The sequence below is a fragment of the Triticum urartu genome, chromosome 1A, assembly GCF_056163025.1.
Source record: "Triticum urartu cultivar PI428250 chromosome 1A, HENAU_Tu73, whole genome shotgun sequence".
NCBI classification, from domain to species: Eukaryota; Viridiplantae; Streptophyta; class Magnoliopsida; order Poales; family Poaceae; genus Triticum; species Triticum urartu.
Genome location: NC_141873.1, coordinates 546,783,414 through 546,808,912, shown reverse-complemented (window position 1 = coordinate 546,808,912; position 25,499 = coordinate 546,783,414). Strand labels below are relative to the sequence as shown.

Sequence of the window (25,499 nt, the reverse complement as noted above, 5' to 3'; positions counted from 1 at the left end):
GGGTCCAAAGTGAACATCGGTGACAAATCTAAGCACCGCCAATGATATTACCTCTTTCTTTTAACTTCTATAATATAAAAGGGCACTAAAATCATCATAGACCTGATAATGATCAAGGAAAACAACCAATGAAATGGAAAGATAACTGGATGCAAAATGACCAGTAAAAAGTGAAATTATAATGAAAATCACATTAGTCTTCGTCCTTCGATTGATTGTCGTTCATCGGAGATAGTAATGAAAAGGTGAAGAAAATATGCCCTAGAGGCAATAATAAAGTTATTATTTATTTCCTTATATCATGATAAATGTTTATTATTCATGCTAGAATTGTATTAACCGGAAACATAATACATGTGTGAATACATAGACAAACAGAGTGTCACTAGTATGCCTCTACTTGACTAGCTCGTTGATCAAAGATGGTTATGTTTCCTAACCATAGACATGAGTTGTCATTTGATTAACGGGATCACATCATTAGGAGAATGATGTGATTGACTTGACCCATTTCATTAGCTTAGCACTTGATCGTTTAGTTTGTTGCTATTGCTTTCTTCATGACTTATACATGTTCCTATGACTATGAGATTATGCAACTCCCGTTTACCGGAGGAACACTTTGTGTGCTACCAAACGTCACAACGTAACTGGGTGATTATAAAGGTGCTCTACAGGTGTCTCCGAAGGTACTTGTTGGGTTGGCGTATTTCGAGATTAGGATTTGTCACTCCGATTGTCGGAGAAGTATCTCTGGGCCCTCTCGGTAATGCACATCACATAAGCCTTGCAAGCATTGCAACTAATAAGTTAGTTGCGGGATGATGTATTATGGAACGAGTAAAGAGACTTGCCGGTAACGAGATTGAACTAGGTATTGAGATACCGACGATCAAATCTCGGGCAAGTAACATACCGATGACAAAAGGAACAACGTATGTTGTTATGTGGTCTGACCGATAAAAGATCTTCGTAGAATATGTGGGAGCCAATATGAGCATCCAGGTTCCGCTATTGGTTATTGACCGGAGACGTGTCTCGGTCATGTCTACATTATTCTCGAACCCGTAGGGTCCGCACGCTTAACGTTACGATGACAGTTTCATTATGAGTTTATATATTTTGATGCACCGAAGGTTGTTCGGAGTCCCGGATATGATCACGGACATGACGAGGAGTCTCGAAATGGTCGAGACATAAAGATCGATATATTGGACGGCTATATTCGGACACCGGAAGTGTTTCGGGTGATTTCGGAGAAAACCGGAGTGCCGGAAGGGTTACCGGAACCCCCCGGGGAAGTATTGGGCCTTAGTGGGCCTGAGGGGAGAGAGAGGGCAGCAGCCCAGGAGGTGGCGCGCCCCCTCCCATGGGGAGTCTGAATTGGACTAGGGGAGGGGGCGCGGCCCCTCTTTCCCTCTCCCTCTCCCTCTCTTTCCTTCCCCCTTCCCTCTTCCTAGTTGGACTAGGAAAGGGGAGTCCTACTCCTACTAGGAGGAGGATTCCCCCCTCCTTGGCGCGCCTCAAGGGCCGGCCGGCCTCCCCCCCTTGCTCCTTTATATACAGGGGTAGGGGGGCACCTCTAGACACACAAGTTGATCTTCGTGATCGTTCTCTTAGCCGTGTGCGGTGCCCACCTCCACCATTATCCTTGATAATATTGTAGCGGTGCTTAGGCGAAGCCCTGCGACGGTAGAACATCAAGATCGTCACCACGCCGTCGTGCTGACGGAACTCTTCCCCGACACTTTGCTGGATCGGAGTCCGGGGATCGTCATCGAGCTGAACGTGTGCTAGAACTCGGAGGTGCCGTAGTTTCGGTGCTTGATCGGTCGGGCCGTGAAGACGTACGACTACATCAACCGTGTTGTGCTAACGCTTTCGCTTTCGGTCTACGAGGGTACGTAGACAACACTCTCCCCTCTCGTTGCTATGCATCATCATGATCTTGCGTGTGCGTAGGATTTTATTTTGAAATTACTATGTTCCCCAACAGTGGCATCTGAGCCAGGTTTTATGCGTAGATGTCATATGCACGAGTAGAACACAAGTGAGTTGTGGGCGATATAAGTCATACTGCTTACCAGCATGTCACACTTTGGTTCGGCGGTATTGTTGTATGAAGCGGCCCGGACCGACATTACGCGTACGCTTACGCGAGACTGGTTTTACCGCCGTGCTATGCACACAGGTGACTAGCGGGTGTTAGTTTCTCCAACTTTAGTTGAACCGAGTGTGGCTACGCCCGGTCCTTGCGAAGGTTAAAACAACACCAACTTGACAAACTATCGTTGTGATTTTGATGCGTAGGTAAGAACATTTCTTGCTCAGCCCGTAGCAGCCATGTAAAACTTGCAACTACAAAGTAGAGGACGTCTAACTTGTTTTTGCAGGGCATGTTGTGATGTGATATGGTCAAGACGTGATGAGATATAAGTTGTTGTATGAGATGATCATGTTTTGTTGAAGTTATCGGCAACTGGCAAAAGCCTTATGGTTATCTCTCTATTGCATAAGATGCAAGCGCCAAATAATTGCTTTACTTTATCGCTATGTGATAGCAATAGTTGCAAGAGCAATTGTTGGCGAGACGACCATGTGACGACACATTGATATAGATCAAGATGATGGAGATCATGGTGTCATGCCGATGACGATGGAGATCATGACGATGCTTTGGAGATGGAGATCAAAGGCACAAGATGATGATGGCCATATCATGTCACACATTTTGATTGCATGTGATGTTTATCTTTTATACATCTTATTTTGCTTAGTTCGACGGTAGCTTTATAAGATGATCTCTCACTAATTATCAAGGTACAAGTGTTCTCCCTGAGTATGCACCGTTGCGAAAATTCTTCGTGCTGAGACATCACGTGATGATCAGGTGTGATAGGCTCTATGTTCAAATACAACGGGTGCAAAACAGTTACACACGCGGAATACTCAGGTTAAACTTGACGAGCCTAGCATATAACAGATATGGCCTCGGAACACGGAGACCGAAAGGTCGAGCGTGAATCATATAGTAGATATGATCAACATAGTGATGTTCACCATTGAAACTACTCCATCTCACGTGATGATCGGACATGGTTTAGTTGATATGGATCACGTGATCACTTAGAAGATTAGAGGGATGTCTGTCTAAGTGGGAGTTCTTAAGTAATATGATTAATTGAACTTTAATTTATCATGAACTTAGTCCTGGTAGTATTAGCATATCTATGTTGTAGATCAAACGTCACAATGTAACTGGGTGACTATAAAGATGCTCTACAGGTGTCTCCGATGGTGTCTGTTGAGTTGGCATAGATCGAGATTAGGATTTGTCATTCCATGTATTGGAGAGGTATCTCTGAGCCCTCTCGGTAATGCACATCACTATAATCCTTGCAAGCAATGTAACTGATGAGTTAGTTAGTTACGGGATGTAGCATTACGGAAACGAGTAAAGACCCTTGCCGGTAACGAGATTGAACTAGGTATTGAGATACCGACGATCGAATCTCGGGCAAGTAACATACCGATGATAAAGGGAACAACGTATGTTGTTATGCGGTTTGACCGATAAGGATCTTCGTAGAATATGTAGGAACCAATATGAGCATCCAGGTTCCGCTATTGGTTATTGACCGGAGATGAGTCTCGGTCATGTCTACATAGTTCTCAAACCCGGTGGGTCTGCATGCTTAACGTTCGATGATGATCGGTATTATGAGTTTATGTGTTTTGATGTACCGAAGGTGGTTCAGAGTCTCAGATGTGATCACGGACATGATGAGGAGTCTCGAAATGCTCGAGACATAAAGATTGATATATTGGACGGCTATATTCGGACACCGGAAGTGTTCCGGGTGGTTTCAAATAAAACCGGAGTGCCGGAGGGTTACCGGACCCCCCCCCTCGGGGGGGAACTAATGGGCCTAGATGGTCCTTAGTGGAGAGAGAGGGGGGCGGCCAGGGCAAGCCACGCGCCCCTCCCCCTTGAGTCCGAATTGGACTAGGAGGGGGGCGGCGCCCCCCTTTTTCCTTCCCCTCTCCCACTCCTTCCTTCCCCCTCCTAGTAGGACTAGTAAAGGATGAATCCTACTCCTACTAGGAGGAGGATTCCTCCCCTCCTTGGGCGCCCCAAGGGCTCGCCGGCCTCCCCACTTGCTCCTTTATATACGGGGGCAGGGGCACCCTAGAACACACAAGTTGACATTGTTTAGCCATGTGCGGTGCCCCCCTCCACCATAACCCACCTTGGTCATATTGTTGCAGTGCTTAGGCGAAGCACTGCGCCAGTAGCTTCATCATCACCGTCATCACGCCTCGTGTTGAGGAAACTCTCCCTCGACACTCAGCTGGATCTAGAGTTCGCGGGACGTCACCGAGCTGAATGTGTGCAGATCGCGAAGGTGTCGTATCTTCGGTGCTAGGATCGGTCGGATCGTGAAGACATTCGACTACATCAACCGCGTTGTCATAACGCTTCCGCTTACGATCTACAAGGGTACGTGGACTATACTCTTCCCTCTCGTTGCTATGCATCACCTAGATAGATCTTGCGTGTGCGTAGGATTTTTTTTTGAAATTACTACATTCCCCAACAGCGGCATAGGTTGAGATTGTAAAAAAAGTCAATAGAAATTTCGGTGAGGAGGGTGTGAGGTGGACCTACTAGGCAAGCTCATTTCCCGTGTGTTGCAATGAGGCATACATATTCTAGTGGTTCAACACCAATCATATCCAACATATACGTCACACCTAGTATATTCTAGATCTTGGTAAGAATTGATTTGATCTGAGTTTGGATAGGAGAAGAGTAGTAAAAATTTGATTTAGCTGAGGTTTTGGTAAGATTTGATCTGATATGGGCATGGGTAGAGGAAGGGAAGGAAAGTTTTGTTTTAGTTGAGATTTTGGAAATATTTTATTTGATTTAATTGAGTTAATGCAATATGTGAATTTGAGAAAAATACTGATTTGGGTTAGATTATTCAAAGTTACTCTATTTACATTGGTTTTTATTTTGTGCGGCATTGGTTGAGATTACCAAAAAAATAAAAGAAAACCAAGGAGAGCAGGAGTGTGGGGAGGAAAAAACTAGAAAGGGGGTGAAGAGAATCTACCAACTCCCCTTTAATAATACAGATAATAGTAGAGATGAAAGTGTGGACACTAATTTTGACTGGCTTGTTAATCTTTGGATACTGACCGTATTCCTTAGCTAGTTTAAAAGATATCTATGAATTAATAGGTCGATGTCAAATATATCACATTATGGATCCTTTGGATCGCGCAATTATCTTCTACTCCATACCAGACTTCTAAATTTAGATTTTGGTATCAATCTATTAAATGATTTTATCACCAAACAGGTGTATCAATAGATAAGTTGGTGAACAATAATGTCAAAATTTGGAAGATTTTAATTTTAATTGCCAGTTAAAACTAATATCTAGAATGCATCTAAATATATCATAACTGGATATTATATATACCAAGGTCAGCAACAGGTTTCCCCAAGATCATATCCTCATTGCATACATGTGCAACTAAGAAGCATGGCTTGTGTTGCACGCACTCTTTCCATTCCTTTCTTGCTTGCATTATTCTTCGTGGTACCCCTCTCTCTCTCTCTCAATATATAAACTGTTGATGGAAACATATGTTTAACCATGAGTTGCAATCATTTTTTTAGGCTGAGGTATCCGGGAGCATGAACGTAGAATCATACAAACCGGTATGTTTACTGTACTATTTCCATGGCGCTGGTGAAACAGCAAATAAGTCACAAGAATTATGTCGTACTTGTATCAAAACACTGATTTTGGTATTTGAATTTCTGATCTAGGCTGGTGCAGAAGGATCTGTTCCTTTAAAAGGTAACAAATCTGTCTACATTTGTCAAATCATTATACAACAAAATTCTAAGTCCATGCATGTCAATCATTATAAAGTCATTGTAAAATTAAGAAAACATTCTTCAGATATTCCACATAACATGAGCATTCTAGGAGGAAAGACATGGAACTTTTTTTGTTGAAGCATAAAAAGTAATATGCATGATCGTGTCATAATAATGTCAAATATAACTGCCATTCTTTATTTTTAATATGTTGCGCACGATGAACAGAATGCCCAGCGAAATGCAAGATCCGTTGCTCAGCTACGTCACACAAGAAACCATGCAATTTCTATTGTAACTACTGCTGCAAGAGGTGCATGTGTGTTCCGTCCGGCACGGTGGGCAACAAGGAAGAATGCCCGTGCTACAACAACTTGAAGACCCAGGATGGCAAGCCTAAGTGCCCGTGATATGCCTGCAAGTCGTGTGTGGCCTCCAAGTTTTACAGTCTTGTTGTATCGAACAAAGTATTGATAATAAAGTTGACTTGTTTAATACAAGATTTGTGTTATTATTGGATACAAAATAGGAGATAGGCCAAAATATCTTCATGAATTTATCATTCTATTTGTAGCAATCTATGTGTTGTTTGCTTGTCAGCCATACTTTGCCACACATCTTATAGACAAGTCTGGCAAGTTAGGTCACTGTCTGGTTCTAGCCACAGCATAGTCAAGTTCTTTTTCTTTCTTTATTTGGACAAATAAGCGCAATATGTACTTTTTTGTGGGTGACCCATATGCCATATGTACTTAAAACGTGTAAGAGGCAAATTTCGCAAATAATAATAATGATGACAAACTAAAGCAAAGTTCCAACCAAACATGCCCTTAGCGCCTGTGCATTGCACGGCGGACTACATTTTTACCATCTATGAAGGCATACTGAAACAGAGGATGGATTAATATTGTTGCAGCGCGGGTGTGTGTGTTGTCATGCGGGAGAGGGGAGGGGTGCACCAAGTAGAGACATCGAAGATCCGAGCAACAAGTTGACATGCTATGTGCCTCCTTCGATAAAGCACACCCACAAAAGGGAAGCATCTGAAATGACGTGAAAATTTAATAGGGGGATACTATCATTTTAGTTGGAAGAAAAGAAAATAATTGGGTTTACAAAACTTGGTGCGGTGATAAATTCTAGACTTGTATTTAACTTCATGGTATATCTTGCCTTAGACATCTCCAATAGATGATGTAAAAATGTTGTCGTGCACAAAAATTCATCGTTTAGGGCATTTTGGGCCAAAGGCCAGTAGATGTTGCAAAAAAAATTGGCCAGCCCCAACTGCTACAAATTTACAGCACCTCTGGAGGCTACCCAAAAGCCAAAACACCGTGGCGGAAACCCAACCGCCACGCTAAAACTTCCTTGCAGCCTGACTATTGCCTAATTCTGGTTGTTTCTCATTTTTTTCCCACTCCGACAACCACCCTCAGCCTTGCCGCCACCCCACCGCTTGGTCGAGATGACCGCCATGACCCCATCGCCTCCATAAAAGATCTGAATATCATTATCGATCCTGACAGATTTCGGTGGTTCCCTCACCCATTCGCATATAATTATATCACCAATTGCATATAATTGTTATATTAAAAACAAATAGTGCAATACATACCAGGTGGATGAAACTAATTGCAGTTTTCTCATTCATCTTCCCGAAAACATTAAACAAAGCTACAAGTCAGTTTGACAAGTTTAAAGTAAGTATCATGAAGCAAAAAAAAACACATCATCAATGTGAGTGGTAGTAAACATATATTCGTCCACACTGTATATTAGACAATGACCCTCAGTGGATAATCAAAATTAGGCACCGGTCTAAGGTTCCTTGGTTAAATATCTTTGTGTAATCTCACCTTACTTCTTAGGATTTCTTATGTACTCTGATCAGCATACTCTTCCGATCAATCCAATCATAAGGCGGACCATCTGAGTTATTTTCTCTCTAATATAGGGCTTAGGGATACTACTTGCAGCAACGATATTTAATCTGTTGTCCACATTTACTCTTTCCAATCTGAATTAATTGATGCAACCTTTATACCCGCGTCATTTTTTCGTATTAGAGGGAGTACCATTATTTTTATACCTGGAAATGGAAGCACCATTATCCGAACCTGGTGGCTAGCGATTGATTTCTTTTTGAAAAGTATCTTGGATAACCTAGATCAATCAAAGTTTACGAAAATGCAGTTAGAAAACTAGGACAAAGATGATTAAAGCTCTATTTCTAGGCAGACTAGATTGAACATGCACAAGAGGGATCCGGAGAAGATATGGTGATGTGATCTTAATACCTTGAATTCGGACTGGGATCTGCCTTTGCCAGCATGTCTCCGGTGGCCGAGCCATGGGTGAACGACTGAACGGGGAAGACGATACAGTTGTGGGGAGTCACAGAGTTAGGAAGCAAATCAAGCGATCGAGTCAAATCACGGAAAACCCTATCCGCCGCTCACTGTGTCGTAATGTCGACCCTTTGCACAGGGATGCGCGAGCGAACGACGTACGTCTATATCTATGTCTACATCTTTACAGACGTAAAGCTTACACGTACGTACATATACTCACCCTTATGAACAGGAGAGGTGCTAGTCCACAGCTGCTGGGTTCAGATGAACCCAATAAAATGTGAAACCTGAACTCATCAAAGGTCAATGCACAAGCACGAAGCCATTCAACCCGTTTAAAATATTCTAGCGTGATTAGCCCAAACAAGGGCCCACAAGTAAACTGACTGAATTGGATCGATTGATCTTTCGATTCCATGTCTCATACGCACGCAGTGATTTGAGGACCTCCTATCTGCCGCTCGTTGCGGCAAATTGGCGAAGGATCGCACAGGCGGGGAGCGTGAGTGGGCCATCCCATTTGTGGTACTGTAGCGAGCAGTGTAAAATTCGCAAAAAGAAGCGTGCAGTACCAGCGATCGAATTAGGGACCCCTCGCTACAAAATGCGGGTAGCTAGCCGCCCCACATGATGCCTGTTAGTGACTAATGGGCACCACAAATTTTTAAGAACTAACTACAACATCATATCCATATATTTTTCCACAAAAATCTGTACACTTTTCTAAATTTTGGAACTTGTTTTGGCAAACGTGATTATTTTAGAAAAAAATTGAACAAACGAGTTTGTGAACAGTTTTTCAAAACATGAACAAATTTTGAAATTCCATACTTTTTTGAATTTTCGAACACTATCTTAAAAACGTGAACAAAATTTGAAAACTTGAACAAAACTCCGACTTTCTATTAATTTCTTCTGCTTAACCCAAGAACAAATTGGATCGATTTTTGATAAATCGAATTCAGTTAAGATAGAGGAAATTCAGATAGCAATTTCTGAGCCGTATGAGGTAGGAAACTCTCAAGTACGGTTCACGAAAAAGTGAACAAATTTAAAATTTCTGATTTTTTTATAAATTGAACAGTTTTTGAAAATTATGAAAAAAATATAGAAATACCAAATCTTTTTTAATATGTATTTTATCCAAAAAAACGTGAACAAAATTCTCAAATTCCATACCAAAAAAGTGTGCACAATTTTCGAAAACTTGAACAAACTTCAAAGTTCCGGACAATTTTTGAAAAGTGAACAAATTTTGGAAAACATCAACAATATATTTAAATTCTAAACAATTTTTAAAAAAATGAACAAAATTGGAAAAAAAACATGAACAATTTTTGAAAACGTGAACAAAACTTCGAAGTTCTGTACAAAATATTGAACAGTTTTTGAAAATGTGAAGAAATTTCAAATTTTGGAACACTTCTGGAAAATGTGAATAAATTTTGAACAAAGTGAACAAATTAATAAAAACATGAACAAAATATTGAAATTCTGAACATTTTTTGAAAAACATGAATACAAATTTGGAACCCAAACATTTTTATTTAAAAGAGAAGCAATTTCAAAGTTTATATTTTTTTATGAAAATTTTGAAGTTACAAAAAACCCACAAAAGAAACAGGAAAAACGAATAAAAAATAAAAATAATAAAATAATAAAAGAAGGAAGAAAAAACCCGGTTCAGAAAAAAAAAACTGCAATTGCCACTGGGTCAGTCCACTAGATGCTATATAGCATTTTTGGCCTATTGCAGTCAAATAGATAGCCAAATACACCGGAGGTCGTCGTTGTACGCTAGATTAGATCGTTTTTCTCTAGTCCCTAGTGGCTGGAACCCTAGTCATCGTCAGGAGGGGTCATCTTTCAGTGCCGTCCTCCGACGACTCCCCTCTGCCGGCAACCTCGGTTGTTGATGGTGAGGGGATCGCCGGATCCACGCGTGTGGATCGTTTTTACTCCCTTGTTTAGGTTTTTAGGTTGTTCATCGTCTTGGCTTCGACGACAACGATGACGGTGCTGAATAAAGACTCTTCGGATCCTTTCCTGATGAGGCCATCGGTCCTATGGTTGGGGATGGATTTGGAAACCAATCTGTTCAACTAAGGATGGCGTAGCGGCGACGGCATCCTCGTGGTGGACATGTGTTCTCGGGTTCCGCCGTTGTGACGGCGTTTTCTCCAGCGTTGGCGCGGAGCTTGGGAGGTAGTCCAGGAGCGGATGCAGATTGTGGTCTGCATCGACAACATATGGAAGACGGAACGTGTGTTGGCTTCGTGGTTCGTGGATGTCAGGTATGGTTTCCTCCTTCGGTGTCTTAGTCATGGTGGGGTGTCAAATCTGGAGTTCGATGGCGTGTCCGGGGTTTTGACCCAGTCTGATTCGCTCAATGGCAATGGCTTCACTTTTGGTGATGGCTTCACTTTTGGTGATGGCTTCACTTTTGGTGAGCCACCTTGAAGGTCCACAAAGCTGCATATCAACGATGAAGCCGCGTCGAGCTCGGGTCGTCGAGCTCGGGTGAGGAGGTGATCCATCATTCTTTTCTTCAGTGGTGCTGGAGACAGATGACGTGCGTTGGTGTCAAACGCGGAGATGTTCTGCCATCTTTTCAGTTTTAACATACCGACCTTTACATGACTTGTACTTTGTTCTTATGAATGAGACATGTATTACCATACAAAAAGAAATACATTGGAGGTCCCCGCATAGACAAACCAATCTACGAGGCCCTGCAACAAGCACACACTGCAGCAACCTAGGTATTGGGTCTGATTTTCCTTTATAGCATTTTTTCAGTCGGTTTCAACATTCATGGATTATTTTTTTAACATAAACATGTTTTACAAAGTGTAAGCATTTTTCGTAATGTTGCGATTTTTTTTTGAAACAGTTAATTATTTTAATTAAAAAATTCTATTTTCATTTTTTCTTTTGTGAACCTATTTTTGGAAATTTATATTGTTTTCAAATCTGAGAACATTTTTAAAAGTATGAAAAGTGTTTAAAAGCAATTTTTTTGCCAATCCAAATATTTTATTAATTTGAGGAACATTTTCTCTACAGTATAAACTTTTTCTGAAACTTTGAACCTTTTTAAATGCGGAAAGCATCTGAAATTTTTAATCATTTTTTAAAACTTTGCAAAACAAGATCATATTCTTGAAATTTCTGAAAAAAGGGAAAAAAGACATATGAAAAACGAGAGCATCAGAACTTCTAGAAGGTTCCCGAAGGGGGGGGGGTCGTACAGAAGCTTCTGGAATGTCGCTGGACCAAAATCCTGCGCTAAATGGATAAGCCCACCATGATGCACGGAGACAGCCACTTGTTGCGAGAACATTTTTGGAATACATGATGAACATTTCATTGATGCACGGTTAATATTTTTTATATATGCATCAAAAAACATTTAATGGGAATACTCATTTTTCTTATTGCATGAAGAATATTTTTTATAGACATGATGATATTTTTAACATATGTTAAATACATATTTTAATACATACTTAAAAAATTTAAAATACAAGATGAAGCTTTTTAATACATGATAGACATTTTTTAATACAATATGAATATTTTTAAAAAAGATGATTTATAAAATACATGACGAATGTTTTTTAAATATATGTTGGACCATTTTTGAAACACAATGAAGTTTTTTGAAATAGATGACGATCATGTTTAAATAAAAGATGCACAATTTTTTAATACACAATGAACATCTCATGAAATATTACGGGATAGAGGGAGTACATGTTTAACATTTTTCAAATGCGATAAACATTCTTGAAGTACGGAATGAACATTTTTCTACACCAGAGATAAAAATAAATAAATTATTTATGTTTAAAATAAAATAAGTAAGTAAAAATGAAATATATTTAAAACTAGTGGTGAATAGCAAAATAAGTAGAAAAAATAAAATAAAATAAATTGAATTTATTTATTTAACAATGAAATCAATCTGGAAAGAAAAAAAAACAAAAGGAAAAAGCACAATAGAAAACTGGAGAATCAATAGAAAAATCAACTGCCGCTCCATGCCAGGACGAACCACTGCGCATGGGAAAGAGAAAAAAAACGATAGGTAAGGCCGGCTCAGATTGGTTCGCTGTAGAGGAGCGGATGGTGCGAGTTGTAATATAGTCGAGCTAATGTACAGCATCGGCAATCCTTACGCGTGTACCGCACTATTATAGCCGGCAAACAGTAGTGGTGCGAAGCTGCGCAAGAGTTTTTTCCCCGAAACTAAGGACCCCTGCCTCTGGCGGCGGCGATTAGGGTTTCGACGTGGAATACGACGGCGCTCGCTGATCTCGTCGGCGAGGCGCGCGGGGCTTGGATCGGGCACGATGGCATCATCTCAGCCTGTTGACGCCAACCAGAAGGATGGGGGGAAGGGCTCCCCTCGGTCAGCAAGAACACATCTGAAAGAGGCGCCGGGGAAGTTGGATATCTCTGAAGAAGAAGCCACGCCTCTGGTTCTGGATGATCGTGTGGAAGGAGGCCCGGCGAAGTGGTTGCTGGCAGGCAAGATCTTGCACCATAATCTGTACCATATCCAGACGATCACCAACACCCTTCGCCCGGCTTGGGGCAATCCAAGGGGACTACAGTTCCGCTCTGCTGGTCCTAACATGTTTGTGGCTGAGTTTGGGAATCAACGAGACAGAGATCGAGTTTGGAGTGGATCACCGTGGCACCTGAACAAAAACGTTGTGATTCTAGCGGAGTTTGAAGATTGTATGAGGCCGGATGAATAGAAATTTGACAAGCTCCAAGTGTGGGCTAGGGTTTTAAACCTCCCATACAATCTTCGTGATGATGCATGGGCTGGACCTATTGCTAGACAGATTGACCCCAAGGCGCAGCTAGCAAAGTTTGATCACATCGGGGGCTATCTGCGGGCTAGGGTTACCATTGAAGTGGACAAGCCTCTGAGAAGGTGGATATTAATTGACTCGGCCAGGAGGAAGAGGGTTGATCCCTATGATATTCAGTATGAACAAATCCCTTACTTTTGCTTCTCCTGCGGCCGCCTTGAACACTCGGAGCTGCACTGCCCTACACCGGGGACCCGAGATGCAAATGACGACTTGCCGTTCGGGGCCAAGCTGAGGGCTGCTGACGAGTCCAAAAAACCAGCCACTAGTGACAACTCTTCCCGGAGCCAGAATTCAGAGCAGAGCAGCAAAAACAATACTAGGAATTCTTGTTCTAAGGAAGATGCAGGGGTAGAGGTAACTTCACCTGTGAAGAACAGGCAACAGTATAAGAGGAAGGAGGGGCCGAATCCAGTCTACAAACCAAAACAATAGCTCCTCCTTACTTCGGGCCAGGGCTAACACAGCAAGAATTTAGAGGACCCAATCATATCTGATGGAAAGCTGGACGACAAGGAGGGGGAGGGGAGAGAGTTTGCACGTGAGCCAAAGAAGAAGAAGCCTACACCTGAAAATTCGGCAAAGACCGCGGCACGGTCCTGCCCGTCCCAATGAGATGCATGAGTTGGAACTGCCGGGGGCTTGGGAACCCCGAGGCAGTTCGAGAGCTTCGCAGTTTAGTGAAGCAAGAAGGACCCTCTCTTTTCTTCGTCATGGAGACAAAGATTAGAGGCAGGCGTGTTGAATTTCTAAAATATGGACTTGGTTTCAGTGGCTGCTATGCAGTCGACGGTGAAGGGTTGAGCGGAGGTATTGGTCTGTTCTGGACAAAGGATGTTTCAGTTGAGCTGAAGAATTTTAGTACCAGTCATATTGATGTGATGGTGAAGGATTTGAATCAAAACTCTCTGGAGTGGCGATTCAGAGGATTTTATGGCGCTCCTAGAGTGGAAAACAGACATCATAGTTGGCGCTTTCTGCGCACCTTATTCGGTATTCCACACTCGGCGTGGCTGTGCATGGGGGACTTCAACGAGACGCTTTTCGCATCAGAACACTTCAGTAGAACACCCAGGCCGGAGGGGCAGATGCGAGCTTTTCGGGAGGTTATAGATGACTGTATGTTACAAGACCTTGGCTGGTCAGGTTGTGCGTACACATGGGATAACAGGCAAGCTGGCCTGTCCAATGTCAAAGCAAGGCTGGATAGAGCCTTTGCAAATGAGGAGTTTCGGCAACATTATGAGTATATCCGAGTGAAGCATCTTGCGGCATGTGAATCGGATCACTGTTTTGTTGTAGCGGATGTGCAAGCTTCTCTGCCGAGTAGATCTCAGCATACACGGCAGTTTAGATATGAAAACGTTTGGCAAACACACAGGGATTGTGATCAGCTTGTGTCAGAAACATGGCGTGGTCATGCTCGCGCCCCGGGACTGCAAGGTATATCAGATTCGATTGATCTTCTCAGGCGCACTCTTGGTCCATGGGGAGCAAAGGAGTTCGGGTGCCTCACACGTACGGTGAAACAGCTTCAGAGAAAGTTGAATAAGCTCCGGAGTGAGTCTGTTGGACGTGGCCCGACAGATGAAGAGAAACGTACGGTCACAAAACTCCGGGAGGCTATGCATCAGGAAGAGATATGGATGAAACAACACTCGCGTGTCCGTTGGTTATGCGAAGGAGATCGTAATACTTCCTACTTTCAAGCACAAGCAGCAGTGAGAAAACGCATAAATAGAATTGCCGGTCTCAGGCGTCAGGACGACTCGGTTTGTGCAACAGAAAGAGAGGACAAGGAGGAAGTGCACGCTTTTTACCAGAACTTGTATGAGTCCCAAGGTTTTTATGATGTTAATAATTTGTTGAACTTTGTTCCGGTGAAAGTAACACAGGCTATGAATGATCTTATGAATAAACCATATGATGCAACCAAGGTGAGGGAGGCTCTATTCCAAATGGCGGCCTCCAAAGCCCCGGGCATTGATGGGTTTACGGCGGGTTTTTATCAACGTCACTGGAGTGTTATCCAGGAGGACGTGACACGAGCAGTTTTGGATTTTCTGAATGGGGGTGACATGCCTACCGGACTTAACGACACTTTGATCACTCTTATTCCCAAGGTACGGCATCCACAGACAATTCTTCAATACCGCCCTATAGCTCTCTGTCCGGTTCTGTATAAGATTGCTGCCAAGGCAATCACTAATCGCATGTGGAGTATTATGGATGAAATTATTAGTGAAGAACAGAGTGCCTTTGTTCCTGGACGCTTGATCACCGACAATGTGTTAGTTGCATACGAAAGTGTGCACACAATGAAGCGGAGGAAGAAGCGGAAGAATTATTCCTGTGCGGTCAAGCTTGACATGATGAAAGCGTACGATAGAGTCGAATGGCACTACCTGGAGGCCATCATGTTGAGATTGGGTTTCTCTATGAGTTTTACTAGACTCATTATGAAGTGTGTATCTTCTGTCAGATTCTCGATTCGGGTCCATGGGGAGCTTCTTCCTTTTTTCACCCCTTCAAAAGGTTTGCGGCAGGGAGATCCCGTATCACCATATTTATTTCTAATTTGTGCAGAGGGCTTATCTTCTTTGATCAAGTCATATGATGGGGGATATATTGACAGGGGGATCAGAGCTAGCTTCAGATCACCTTGGGTCAGTCATTTATTGTTTGCAGATGACAGTCTTATATTCATCAGTGCAAGTGGACAAAGTGTGGACAGATTGAATACGATTCTGGAGATTTATGGCAATGCCTCCGGACAGAGGGTTAATAGAGACAAAAGTGCAATTTACTTCAGTACAAACACCCCTGATTCGGTGCGGCAAACAATCAAGGCGATGCTGGACATTCAGGTTGAGGCCTTTAGCAAGCGGTACCTGGGTCTTCCTACTGTTGTGGGGCGCATCACAAGTGAAACTTTCGACCACATTGGTGACAGGGCTCGAGGGAAGATGCAAGGGTGGTCTGAACGTTTATTGGCATGTGCAGGCAGAGAAACATTGATGAAATCAGTGGTGCAATCCATACCAACGTTTAGTATGAGCACTTTTCTTCTAACCAATAAGGTATGCAAGAGTGTTACCTCCCCAATGGAAGAATTTTTTTGGAGCAGCTCTCTTGATAGGAAGGCAATGCATTGGGTCTCATGGGAACAATTGACGACGCCAAAGTGCAAAGGGGGCATGGGCTTCAGGGACATGCACCAGTTTAATCTAGCTATGTTGGGCAAACAAGGGTGGAGGCTGCTCACACAGCCGGATACATTGTGCTCAAGGGTGCTAAAAGGACGGTATTTCCAGGAAGTTGATTTCATGGATGCTACGCTGCCCAAGTCAGCTTCCAAGATTTGGCGGGCGATTATGGCGGGCAGGGAAGCTCTCCAAGCCGGTTTGATCAAAAGAATTGGAGATGGCACATCCACTTCTATATGGACTGACAGATGGATTCCGGGAATCATCTCCATGATGCCACTGCTGCAACCATCGCCTACCACACTCGACAAGGTCTCTGATCTGATAGATAGTGATAACTGGTCATGGCGACAGCAGGTGGTCCGAGACAATTTCATTGCGCCAGATGCCAGGCCATTCTTAATATTCCATTGAGGCAAGGCGGTGGTGAAGATTTTCTCGCTTGGGTGCTCGATAAGTCATGCAACTATACTGTCAAGACGGCGTACCGTGCTCTTATGACTCAGAAAGAGCGTTTAGCTCTAGAGGAAGGGGCGGATACCGGTACTTCACGGGATGATCAACAGTTGTGGTCTGCACTTTGGAAGCTCAATGTTGTCCCGAAGGTGAGGGTGTTCTGGTGGAGAGTTATCCGCGGCATTCTTCCAGATGAGCACACACTCAAGAGGCGGCATATAAGTGAGATTAGCAGATGCAATATCTGCTTAGCTAGAGATGAAGACCTCCAACATGCGTTGATGTACTATTCGCATGCGAAGAGGTTCTGGCACGAGGCTCGGTCATGGTTTGATCTTCATCTACCTCGGCTCCATCCAGACTCTTGGGTGAGGGATATATTATGTCATGATCGTTTCTCAGAGAAGGACAAGCCACTGATCATTACGATCATGTGGGCCATTTGGCACTCCCGCAACAAAATCAAACACAATGAGGAAGGAACAGATCCGACAACATCAATGCGTCTGACAAGAGAGGATCTCGCCATTCTAGATCTTCCTCGGAATCTTACTATGACCATGGCGGGGCATGGGTGGCGGCCACCTGAGTTTGATCACATTTCTATCACTACAGATGGCGCCATTGACTTCGACACAAGCACTCGAGGTGCAGGTGGTGTGGCTCGTTCGGCAACCAAGATGTTAGGAGCTTGGTGTAAACCATACATGGGAATCACCGATCCCCTCTTGGCTGAAGCTTATGCACTTCGTGACGGGGTGTTGTTTGCAAGACTTCGAGGCTTCACACATGTGATAATGGAATTAGACTGCATGGAGATGGTTGATCTCTGGAATTTTCGCCATAATTCGAGATCTATTGTGGCACCTATCTTAGTTCAGATTGGAGAGCTAGCTCGTGATTTTTCTCTTTTTGTTGTTCAACATGTAAATCGGTCAGCGAATATTCCGGCTCATCTATGTGCTAAGCGTGCTTGCACATTGCATGTAACGGAAAGCTGGCTTGATGAGACTCCCAGCTTCCTTGTGACAAGCCTTATGGTTGACTGTCCAAGGAATGCTCTTGTTTGAATAAAGCTCTCTGAATTGATTGCAAAAAAAAAACAGTAGTAGTGCTAGCGCTTCTATGGGCCGGCCTATTCACGGCTTCTTCTTCCACGTTTCTTATCCCACGGTCGCACCGGTTTTTGGTTGGTTCTAGAACGTTACCTCAATCAAGTTTTTTTCCTGTCTTTTTCGCTTTTAATTTTTTGACCTTGTGAACTTCTCAAAAATACAACATTTTTTCAAATTCACAAATATTTTCAAATTCGTGAACATTTTTCGGAATTGGGGAACTTTTTTCATATTCAAGAAAAAGTTTGCAAGTCTGGAACCATTTCTTAAAATTCAGAACAATTTTTTAAATCCAAATTTTTTGGAAATAAATTCAAAGTCATGAATACTTTTTGATATCTAGAAATTCTGCAAGCATTTTTTAAAATTCTGGAACGAAGATTTGAAATTTGGGACACTTGTTTCAGTGAATATTATTTGATATTCAGAAATTATTTTTGAAATTCATGTTTTGAATCAGGAAACACTTTTTACATTTTTGGTACAATATTTTAAAATTTGCGAACATTTTCTGGAATTAACGAACATTTTAAATTTAGAAATTATCTAATAGAGAATAAAACAGGCCAAAGTACATAAAACTGACTGAAAACTCGTTTTGTAAAAGAAAATCCATCAACAAAATAGATAAAAAGAAACACCAAAGAACCTCGTTGGTAGAGCTCGTGATGCTATGTGGGTCAGTCCAGTTAACCCTCTAGGGGGAGGGTGTGTGTTAGGTCGCTCCCAAAACCATTTTACGCGCGCATTAGGAGCTCTCTCTCTGTAGGAGCAATGCTACATCTACATATGGAGTTATGAAACTTTTAAGTAATTAGCCAGTTGGCAGAATATGATAGGGATTAGGAGAGAGGAGGGGCCCACCCCACTGAAAATCGGGGGGGGGGGGGGGGGGGGGGGGGGGGCGGAGGGGGGCAGAGAATTAGTTCGTAGGTCTAGGATTATTGCTCTCGGTAGCATCCGTTTGCCCTTTTTATCACCCCTTTTGACTTCTTCCTACTTTCTAAAACTTCATTTGCCTGCTAATTTCAATGATCCTCGGCAAGAAGTCAATGTTTGCAACCTAGCTTTTATATTCCAGTTATTAACCAAACATTCTAAAAAATATATTAATCAAACATATTCTCCTGCAATTTTTGTTACTTGAATACACTCCTGCAATTTTCATTATTGGCACAATTTATTTTGGAATGATTTGAACACGCAAATTTCATTATTGGCACAACTTATTTTGGAACGATTTTAACACGCCTGTGGCCTGCCACACAACTTAGAAGAAGAGGTGTGGCAAAGTCCAGCCATTATATTTTTTTACAGGAAAATACTAGTACAATTTTTGTGACAAAGTCTAACTATTAACCAATCATATTCTCCTACAATTTTCATTATTTAATAAGTATGCTTGGGACTTCCTTTTTTCTTAACTCCTTAAGGACTCTTTTTTTTTTACGAGGACTCTTTTCTTCTTGTTGTCCAGAATGCTTTAGTAAGCATCAGAAACTTGCCCCCCCCCCCCCCCCCCCCCCCCAAAAAAAATCATCGCAAACAGAAAAACAGCCCCAGACTTGTATGTTTTTTGTACACAAAGATTGTCCGAGCATTTTGAGACAGACCCCAATCAATGTGACAATCTCAATTTATTTGCTCGTTACATCATGCCTTGATGCATTATTGTTGATTGATCTGGAATTGTCAATCTTATGATGCTGGCAACAATGGGCTGCTGTGACAGACCAGGTTCGTGTCACTGTCAGGAGCAACATGGAATTTGCTCCCCTGAGGTTTTTAAGTTACATCATATATGTACAGCCTATGTATATAAAAAAAGCAACTATGAAGTGATTCCAGTAGAAATCATTCTTCACACCAAACTATCAGAGATTCTTTCTCCGGAATTTCTGGTGGTTCCTCCACGACCACGCGAGCAAGAAGACCACGAACGCTATCCCCGCCGACCTCCAAAAGATGATCAGCCAGGTAGGCATCGGATCATGAAAAAGACCTGGCCAGATTAATTCCGATTTCCGTATGTTAAGACACTTAAATGCCGATTTTGCAGCGCATGAAACAGCAGGGTATATGTGACGAGGTGAGAAAGGTAAGCTCACCATGCCCAAACTTCATGCAGATAAGAAGCTCCACTATGCATATGGCTACAGAGAGCCAACAGAAAGCCCCGACCTTCTTCACCGGTTTGCTGAGGTGATCAAAACAGTTCATGGCCAAATGTCAAAAGTCCATCAATAAATGCATGCTTAATTTGTTCACAGGTTTGTGCAGAGGAACTGAGAAGTACCTGTCCTGCAGGTAGGAGTTGTACTCACGGATGGTCGGGATCGCAATCAGCCACCACAGGATCAATCTGTACACAACCAAGGGATTCCTTGGAGGGATCCAGAGACAGAATTTAAGGAAAAATGTGTTGAGCTCCACCATCATGAAAACGACGCAGAGGAACAACACTTGGATGAACCGCAACGGCCCCATGAAGGGCTGCCATTGATCCTTGTCCCACTGTGCAGGAGTGAACTGGCTCAACGATCTTTTCACCTGCAAATTAAAAGGGATGCAGTAGATGGTGTAAGCAGGCTGAATCAAAACCAACTAGTCTGCACAGCTAAGCTTCAAGATTCAACGAAAAATCACACTGACAACACTGACACCAGCTTATGTTGAACTTTTTTATTAAAGTTTAGTTAACTAATATAAAGTCAGTCAAAAGTTCCCATGAATAAACTGTGAAAAGATGATAGAAACAGTATAGTTTCTTTTAAACAACATTTCCTTTTCTCAGACTCTAGCTAGCTTCCTTCCAAATCAACGTTTGTTAGGCCATACCATCATACCAATTCCTTAGCTGTACAAAGGCTGATTAACAAGTTTGGTTGTTTGTAACAGGCTGTGACTGTTCACATGTGGGTACAGTGCCAGATAAATGCATAGATAATTGGCATGCAGCAGACAAATTATGGAAGGGGAAAAAATCATGGAACAATAATGACAAAAGACCGATTTGAACAGCGCAAGACACAGCCCCACTGGGATGCCCTTGCATCATGTTGCCTGGTATCTCACATACAAGAAGTCAAAGCAATTCACTTTTTCCTCAGTAACTGGCTGACAGCAAAGGTTTCATGGAGTTACTGGTCTTGCACTACAATCTGGTCAGAGTCTGTCATAACTCAAAACATTATTCATACTGTAAATTTTAGAAAGCCAGAGGAGACCGTGGGAATCTGACAAGTACAGGATCTTGGCCATTCATTGTGGCAAAAGAACACTGATGTGCTCATTAGGGACTGTGGATGCAATTGAATCATGAGACAAGGCGGCCATTAGTCTGTTGATGTATTTTCAGTGAACATACCTTACCCATGATGCTGGGCTGTCGGCTCAGTCCAACCCATTCATATGTTTTACCATCGAAGTATCGGACCGTGTGCATTCCCGCCCAAATACCTGAATCAGAATACCAGAATTTCAGTAAAAGATTGCACCTGTGACAGAACTAGCAGTTGGTGCTCAGGCAAAATGATGAGGTGTTGCAGCAACAGATAGAAATGGTTTACTGAAGTTCAAAAGACGTCCAGGTGAAATATCATGAATTTTAAATGACCTGAACACCGTTAGCTCCCGTACACATAGCATTTGATAATTAAACTAGCCATCCCGTCAACATAAGGGCAATCAATATTCGAAATAGTGATTTGTGTATTAATTAAAGACTTGTTTCGCTAGTGGTACTTGCAACAGAAAGTCCAGTTTCTACCACTGAAGCAAATGATCAAGAGAAACTAAATTTTATTGTCAAGTAGGAAGTATCTTATGTATAGCAATCAGTAGTATGTCGATCAGGCACTACAGCTTATCCAGTCCTTCCAAATTTTGGATACATCACATCAACATTTTTAATGTTATCATGTTACAGTTGATAAGGTCAGATTCAGAGGAACTGTATCAAATCAAGCAAAGCGAGAAGTACTCGGCTATTTGAATATGCATAAATCTGTTACAGGAAATTTCTGGGTAATACAAGGCATGAAAAAGGTATGCGAAGTCATTAAGTGCCTTTAGATGTCTCACCAAACCAATTGCAGATCAAGATGTCCAAGATAATACTATCCCACCAGCACTCATTAAAGTTTGGCAACATATGTCGGAACGTAAGCTGCAAAAAGATGATAATAAGCACACTTCACTGTCAAAGACGGCAATAAGGAGACAAAAAACATAACTCCTCCCAAACAAGACGACCAGATCTAACCTCCATTAGCTCAAAGCCAATCGACAAGACCCAAAGGAGAGCTTGATTCCGTATCATTACAGCCTTGCCCCACCAGCCCAAAACATGGGCGACCACAAATTCATCAAACAATGTCTCCTATATATTGATCACGGAAGCCGTCAAATTTGGTGGAATATAATGACAGCAACAATAAAAACTAGGCCATCTTCATGAAATGGGAAGGTTCACATGGAAATCATACATAAATATTTATGAACTTGTTTTTAGGGTTTTCTGGAACATACAGACGGCAATCGGCTCCATAGGATCTCTCCGGTAACTCTGCATTTGGGTAAAAAAAAGGGGGATTATGAACAATCTTTTCACATTTTAACCACTGTTGAATGTGAAACTAACTAATTCACACAAAGACGTTACCAACTCCAAGATCAGGAGAAAGGTGTTTCATGAACCGGCGAGCATCATCACGATTCTGGAAAACGAGGGAGAAATTAGGAGAAGGCACTGTATAATCTATGATGTAGCACACATGCACGTTTGTGGCATTTACTCATGAAGTGTCAAAATCAATGTGTTAAGATGCTAACAGAACAGTAACAAATAGTGTGCATATATCTAACCTGGAAAAGAAGAAACGTGAGAGCAACAAGGTAAACAACCGCCAGCCCATGCACCAGGCGCCAGAAAGCAGGATGGGGCCGAATAAGTATCCTGTCACAATTTTTGCCAGATGGCTGAATTATTGTCCATCAAATCATCCAATGAGACCAGCACACCAAGCAAATTTACAAGAATCTTAAATCAACTGAATTTGCATAATTAAGCACTAATGTTCAGTTTCTACAGAAAAACTTAAAAACTGAGAAAAAAATAACTCACGTTGATGGTGCCTGGAGTGTGCAATAGGCAAGGAACACCGCAATCATAGCCCAGACACCCCTGGAAAGCGCCAGCAAGGCAAAAATCATGTCAGCGTCGCTCGCTCTCCCCAATCATTTTTGCCGAAAAGGCGGCATCAGAACCCATTTTTCCCCAGCCGTGTTAAACATGACAGCGAAAAGGAAAATTCAGGTTGCATTCAGCCATACTACTACTAGTACATAGTACCTCTTGATAGATGTCGAGCTGCTGTGGGAGGCAGCGCCCTCCGGGTCCAGAGCTCCACTCGCCCAGCTGAAACGGGAAACAATTGGATCTCAGGTCAGATGGCCTCCAGAGAAAGTAATGAGCAGAAGAACAGTCCACATTTCTTCAGTAGTACTACAAGTTACTGAATCCGTTGCTTGCCCCGCATGAGTTCAGACACATCTTTCTTATGGGAGATGGGATGGCTTGGCACTCAGCTCACTCAAGGGAGGATTGTCTCTGGGGTTTGTTTAGCTCCTCTAAGCTTGATGGGGGCAGTTGTCACTCTCATCCATCCATTCATCAAGCAACAGCAAGGGTGTTCTTCTAGAATGAGGCGAAATGCAGCCGAGCAGCAGAAGAATATTTTCAGATGATAAAAATTGGCATGAGATATTCGGAAAAGATTTGGATTCTCATCACCACTCCTACCCCTACACTCTCCTAGGTTAGGTTGGCTCATTATGCTTCAATCATTCATTGAAAAGTTGAATCCTTTGGCACGAAGCCCATTAAACTTGGACTGAGAAAAAAAAGTATTCTTCTCTGGAAAATAAAACAGCCATGAAGGGTGTACAACTCTGACACTGTTGCAGCACCTGATATCCCTGCACGCTCTTGTACTTGCCCCGGCGCAGAGCGCACGCTTTTTCACATCTGGTTTTGACTTTCACAGTCGGTCACACCGCACGGCCGGCGGAAGAAGAAGAAGAAGAAGAAGAAAGATAAAAAAAAAGCTCGGGAATTGCGACGAGCACGAGAGGAATCAATCGACCGGGGATGGGGATGGTGATTCGGTTGCTTACATGAGGAGGCATGCGCCGACGAGCAGCACGGAGATGGTGCGCGGCTTGTAGAGCCAGGCTGTCCACGGGTCGTACTCCTCCGCCGGCGGCGTGCGCGGCCGCGCCCTCTGCCTCGCCGCCGCCGCCTCCATGCCGGCCCGAAACAGAGGAACGGCAGAACGGACGCCGCGGACTATCGGCGGCGGCGACCGCCGGCCAGACGGAGGCTCGGGAGGAGGTGGCTAGACGCCAAGAAGGCGGCCTGCCGCCAGCGTCCCGACACGTATGGATGGATAGGCTGGCAACTGCCGCCCGAGAAATCAAGGGAGAGTTGAGGACTCCAGCTGCCCTCGTGGCCCTATCCGTAGCGCTGGCCGAGGAAGGATACAGAATTTGGCGGAAGCGGAGGCGGCGGGCGATCGGAGCCGGTGGGAGCCGAGGAAGGAGAAGGCGGCGGCGCTCTTCTTCTTTAAAGAAGGAAGGCAGGCGGAGGGAATCGGGAGGAAATGGGACGGGACGGGGGAGGAGGCGTGTGCGATGGAGTGTCCACGTACGACGCGGCGGCGCCACGGAAATCACGGAACCACCGCCGTTCCGTTTGCCCCTGGCCCGGCCTACGACGCTCCCCCTCTCTCTCTCTGGCAGGTCCCCCGGCTCCCCGGGCTCGGCTGGCACCTAGGTAGGGCCATTATTCCCGGCCCGGTTCACCAACCAATTTTGTTGGATTCCACTTGTATTTTTCTCACAGAAACACCACGAAAATTGTGAGAAACGTCAAACAATGCATAGAAATACATTGAAACACTAAAACAAAAAGGGGTACGTGTTTGTTTACGGGGACTTATTGATATAGGGACTTCAAAAAAATCCATTTTAGTCTCATCTAAACCAAACGTAAGGGACTTATAGAGACTTAAAGTGGGCATTTGAGATTTATGAAAGAATGCCCTCAAGAAGAGTCCTTTTGGGACTTTTAGGCCTCCTTTGGTTTGTAGGAATGTCATAGGATTTCTATAGGATAGGATTTGCATAGGAAAATTTCCTTTGAGGCCCTTTGGTTTGTAGGAATGGATTCCTATTCCTATGTAGGATAGAAATCAATCCTTCATATTTTGGAGGAAAAAAACATTAGCTAAGACTCAATGGAAAAATTCATATCCTATGCATTAAATGACATCTCTTTCTCTATAGGAATTGAGATGCATGTCATCTCACTTTCTATGATTTTCCTATTCCTACAATATTTCTATCCTAGGATTATCATAGGAATAGGAATTCTGTAGGAAATGAGATGGCATATATCTCAAATTATATGAGTAGGAATAGGAAACGAGATGTCATTTGATTGACACCAAAGGAATTTTTCCATTGAGTCTAGGCTCATTTTTATTTTCCTATGAAATGTGGAAGATAGGAACCAATCCTAT

The 25,499-nt window shown here is 43.0% G+C and overlaps 2 protein-coding genes and 1 long non-coding RNA gene across 3 annotated transcripts in view; 1 reads left to right on the top strand and 2 right to left on the bottom strand.

Moving 5' to 3' along the window:
* The window catches only part of LOC147992487 (uncharacterized), a 285,776-nt gene that overhangs the window by 42,306 nt on the left and 217,971 nt on the right, over positions 1 to 25,499 (bottom strand). The window lies entirely within an intron of this gene.
* Positions 5,513 to 6,589, top strand: LOC147992491 (peamaclein-like). The gene is made up of 4 exons (XM_087540681.1): positions 5,513 to 5,612; positions 5,693 to 5,734; positions 5,846 to 5,876; positions 6,128 to 6,589. Exons 1-4 carry the CDS (start codon positions 5,556 to 5,558, stop codon positions 6,307 to 6,309), a joined length of 312 nt encoding a protein of 103 aa, XP_087396807.1. The 5' UTR covers positions 5,513 to 5,555; the 3' UTR covers positions 6,310 to 6,589.
* LOC125528268 (CDP-diacylglycerol--serine O-phosphatidyltransferase 2) lies at positions 19,458 to 24,709 on the bottom strand. Its single transcript, XM_048692765.2, has 12 exons — positions 24,094 to 24,709; positions 23,270 to 23,335; positions 23,042 to 23,101; positions 22,783 to 22,873; positions 22,580 to 22,634; positions 22,404 to 22,483; positions 22,181 to 22,297; positions 22,000 to 22,084; positions 21,284 to 21,375; positions 20,213 to 20,466; positions 20,025 to 20,113; positions 19,458 to 19,918 (listed from the first exon to the last, which is right to left on the bottom strand). Exons 1-12 carry the CDS (start codon positions 24,222 to 24,224, stop codon positions 19,791 to 19,793), a joined length of 1,248 nt encoding a protein of 415 aa, XP_048548722.1. The 5' UTR covers positions 24,225 to 24,709; the 3' UTR covers positions 19,458 to 19,790.

Excerpts from the sequence above, each read along its gene's own strand:
- LOC147992491 (XM_087540681.1), top strand. The coding sequence starts at position 5,556 with ATGGCTTGTGTTGCACGCACTCTTTCCATTCCTTTCTTGCTTGCATTA. Across the intron at positions 5,735-5,845 it reads ACGTAGAATCATACAAACCG|GCTGGTGCAGAAGGATCTGT; the intron begins GTATGTTTACTG and ends TTTCTGATCTAG. Across the intron at positions 5,877-6,127 it reads AGGATCTGTTCCTTTAAAAG|AATGCCCAGCGAAATGCAAG; the intron begins GTAACAAATCTG and ends CACGATGAACAG.
- LOC125528268 (XM_048692765.2), bottom strand. The coding sequence starts at position 24,224 with ATGGAGGCGGCGGCGGCGAGGCAGAGGGCGCGGCCGCGCACGCCGCCG. Across the intron at positions 22,298-22,403 it reads ACAAGTTCATAAATATTTAT|GAGACATTGTTTGATGAATT; the intron begins GTATGATTTCCA and ends ATCAATATATAG. Across the intron at positions 19,919-20,024 it reads CTGCATGAAGTTTGGGCATG|GTCTTTTTCATGATCCGATG; the intron begins GTGAGCTTACCT and ends TAATCTGGCCAG.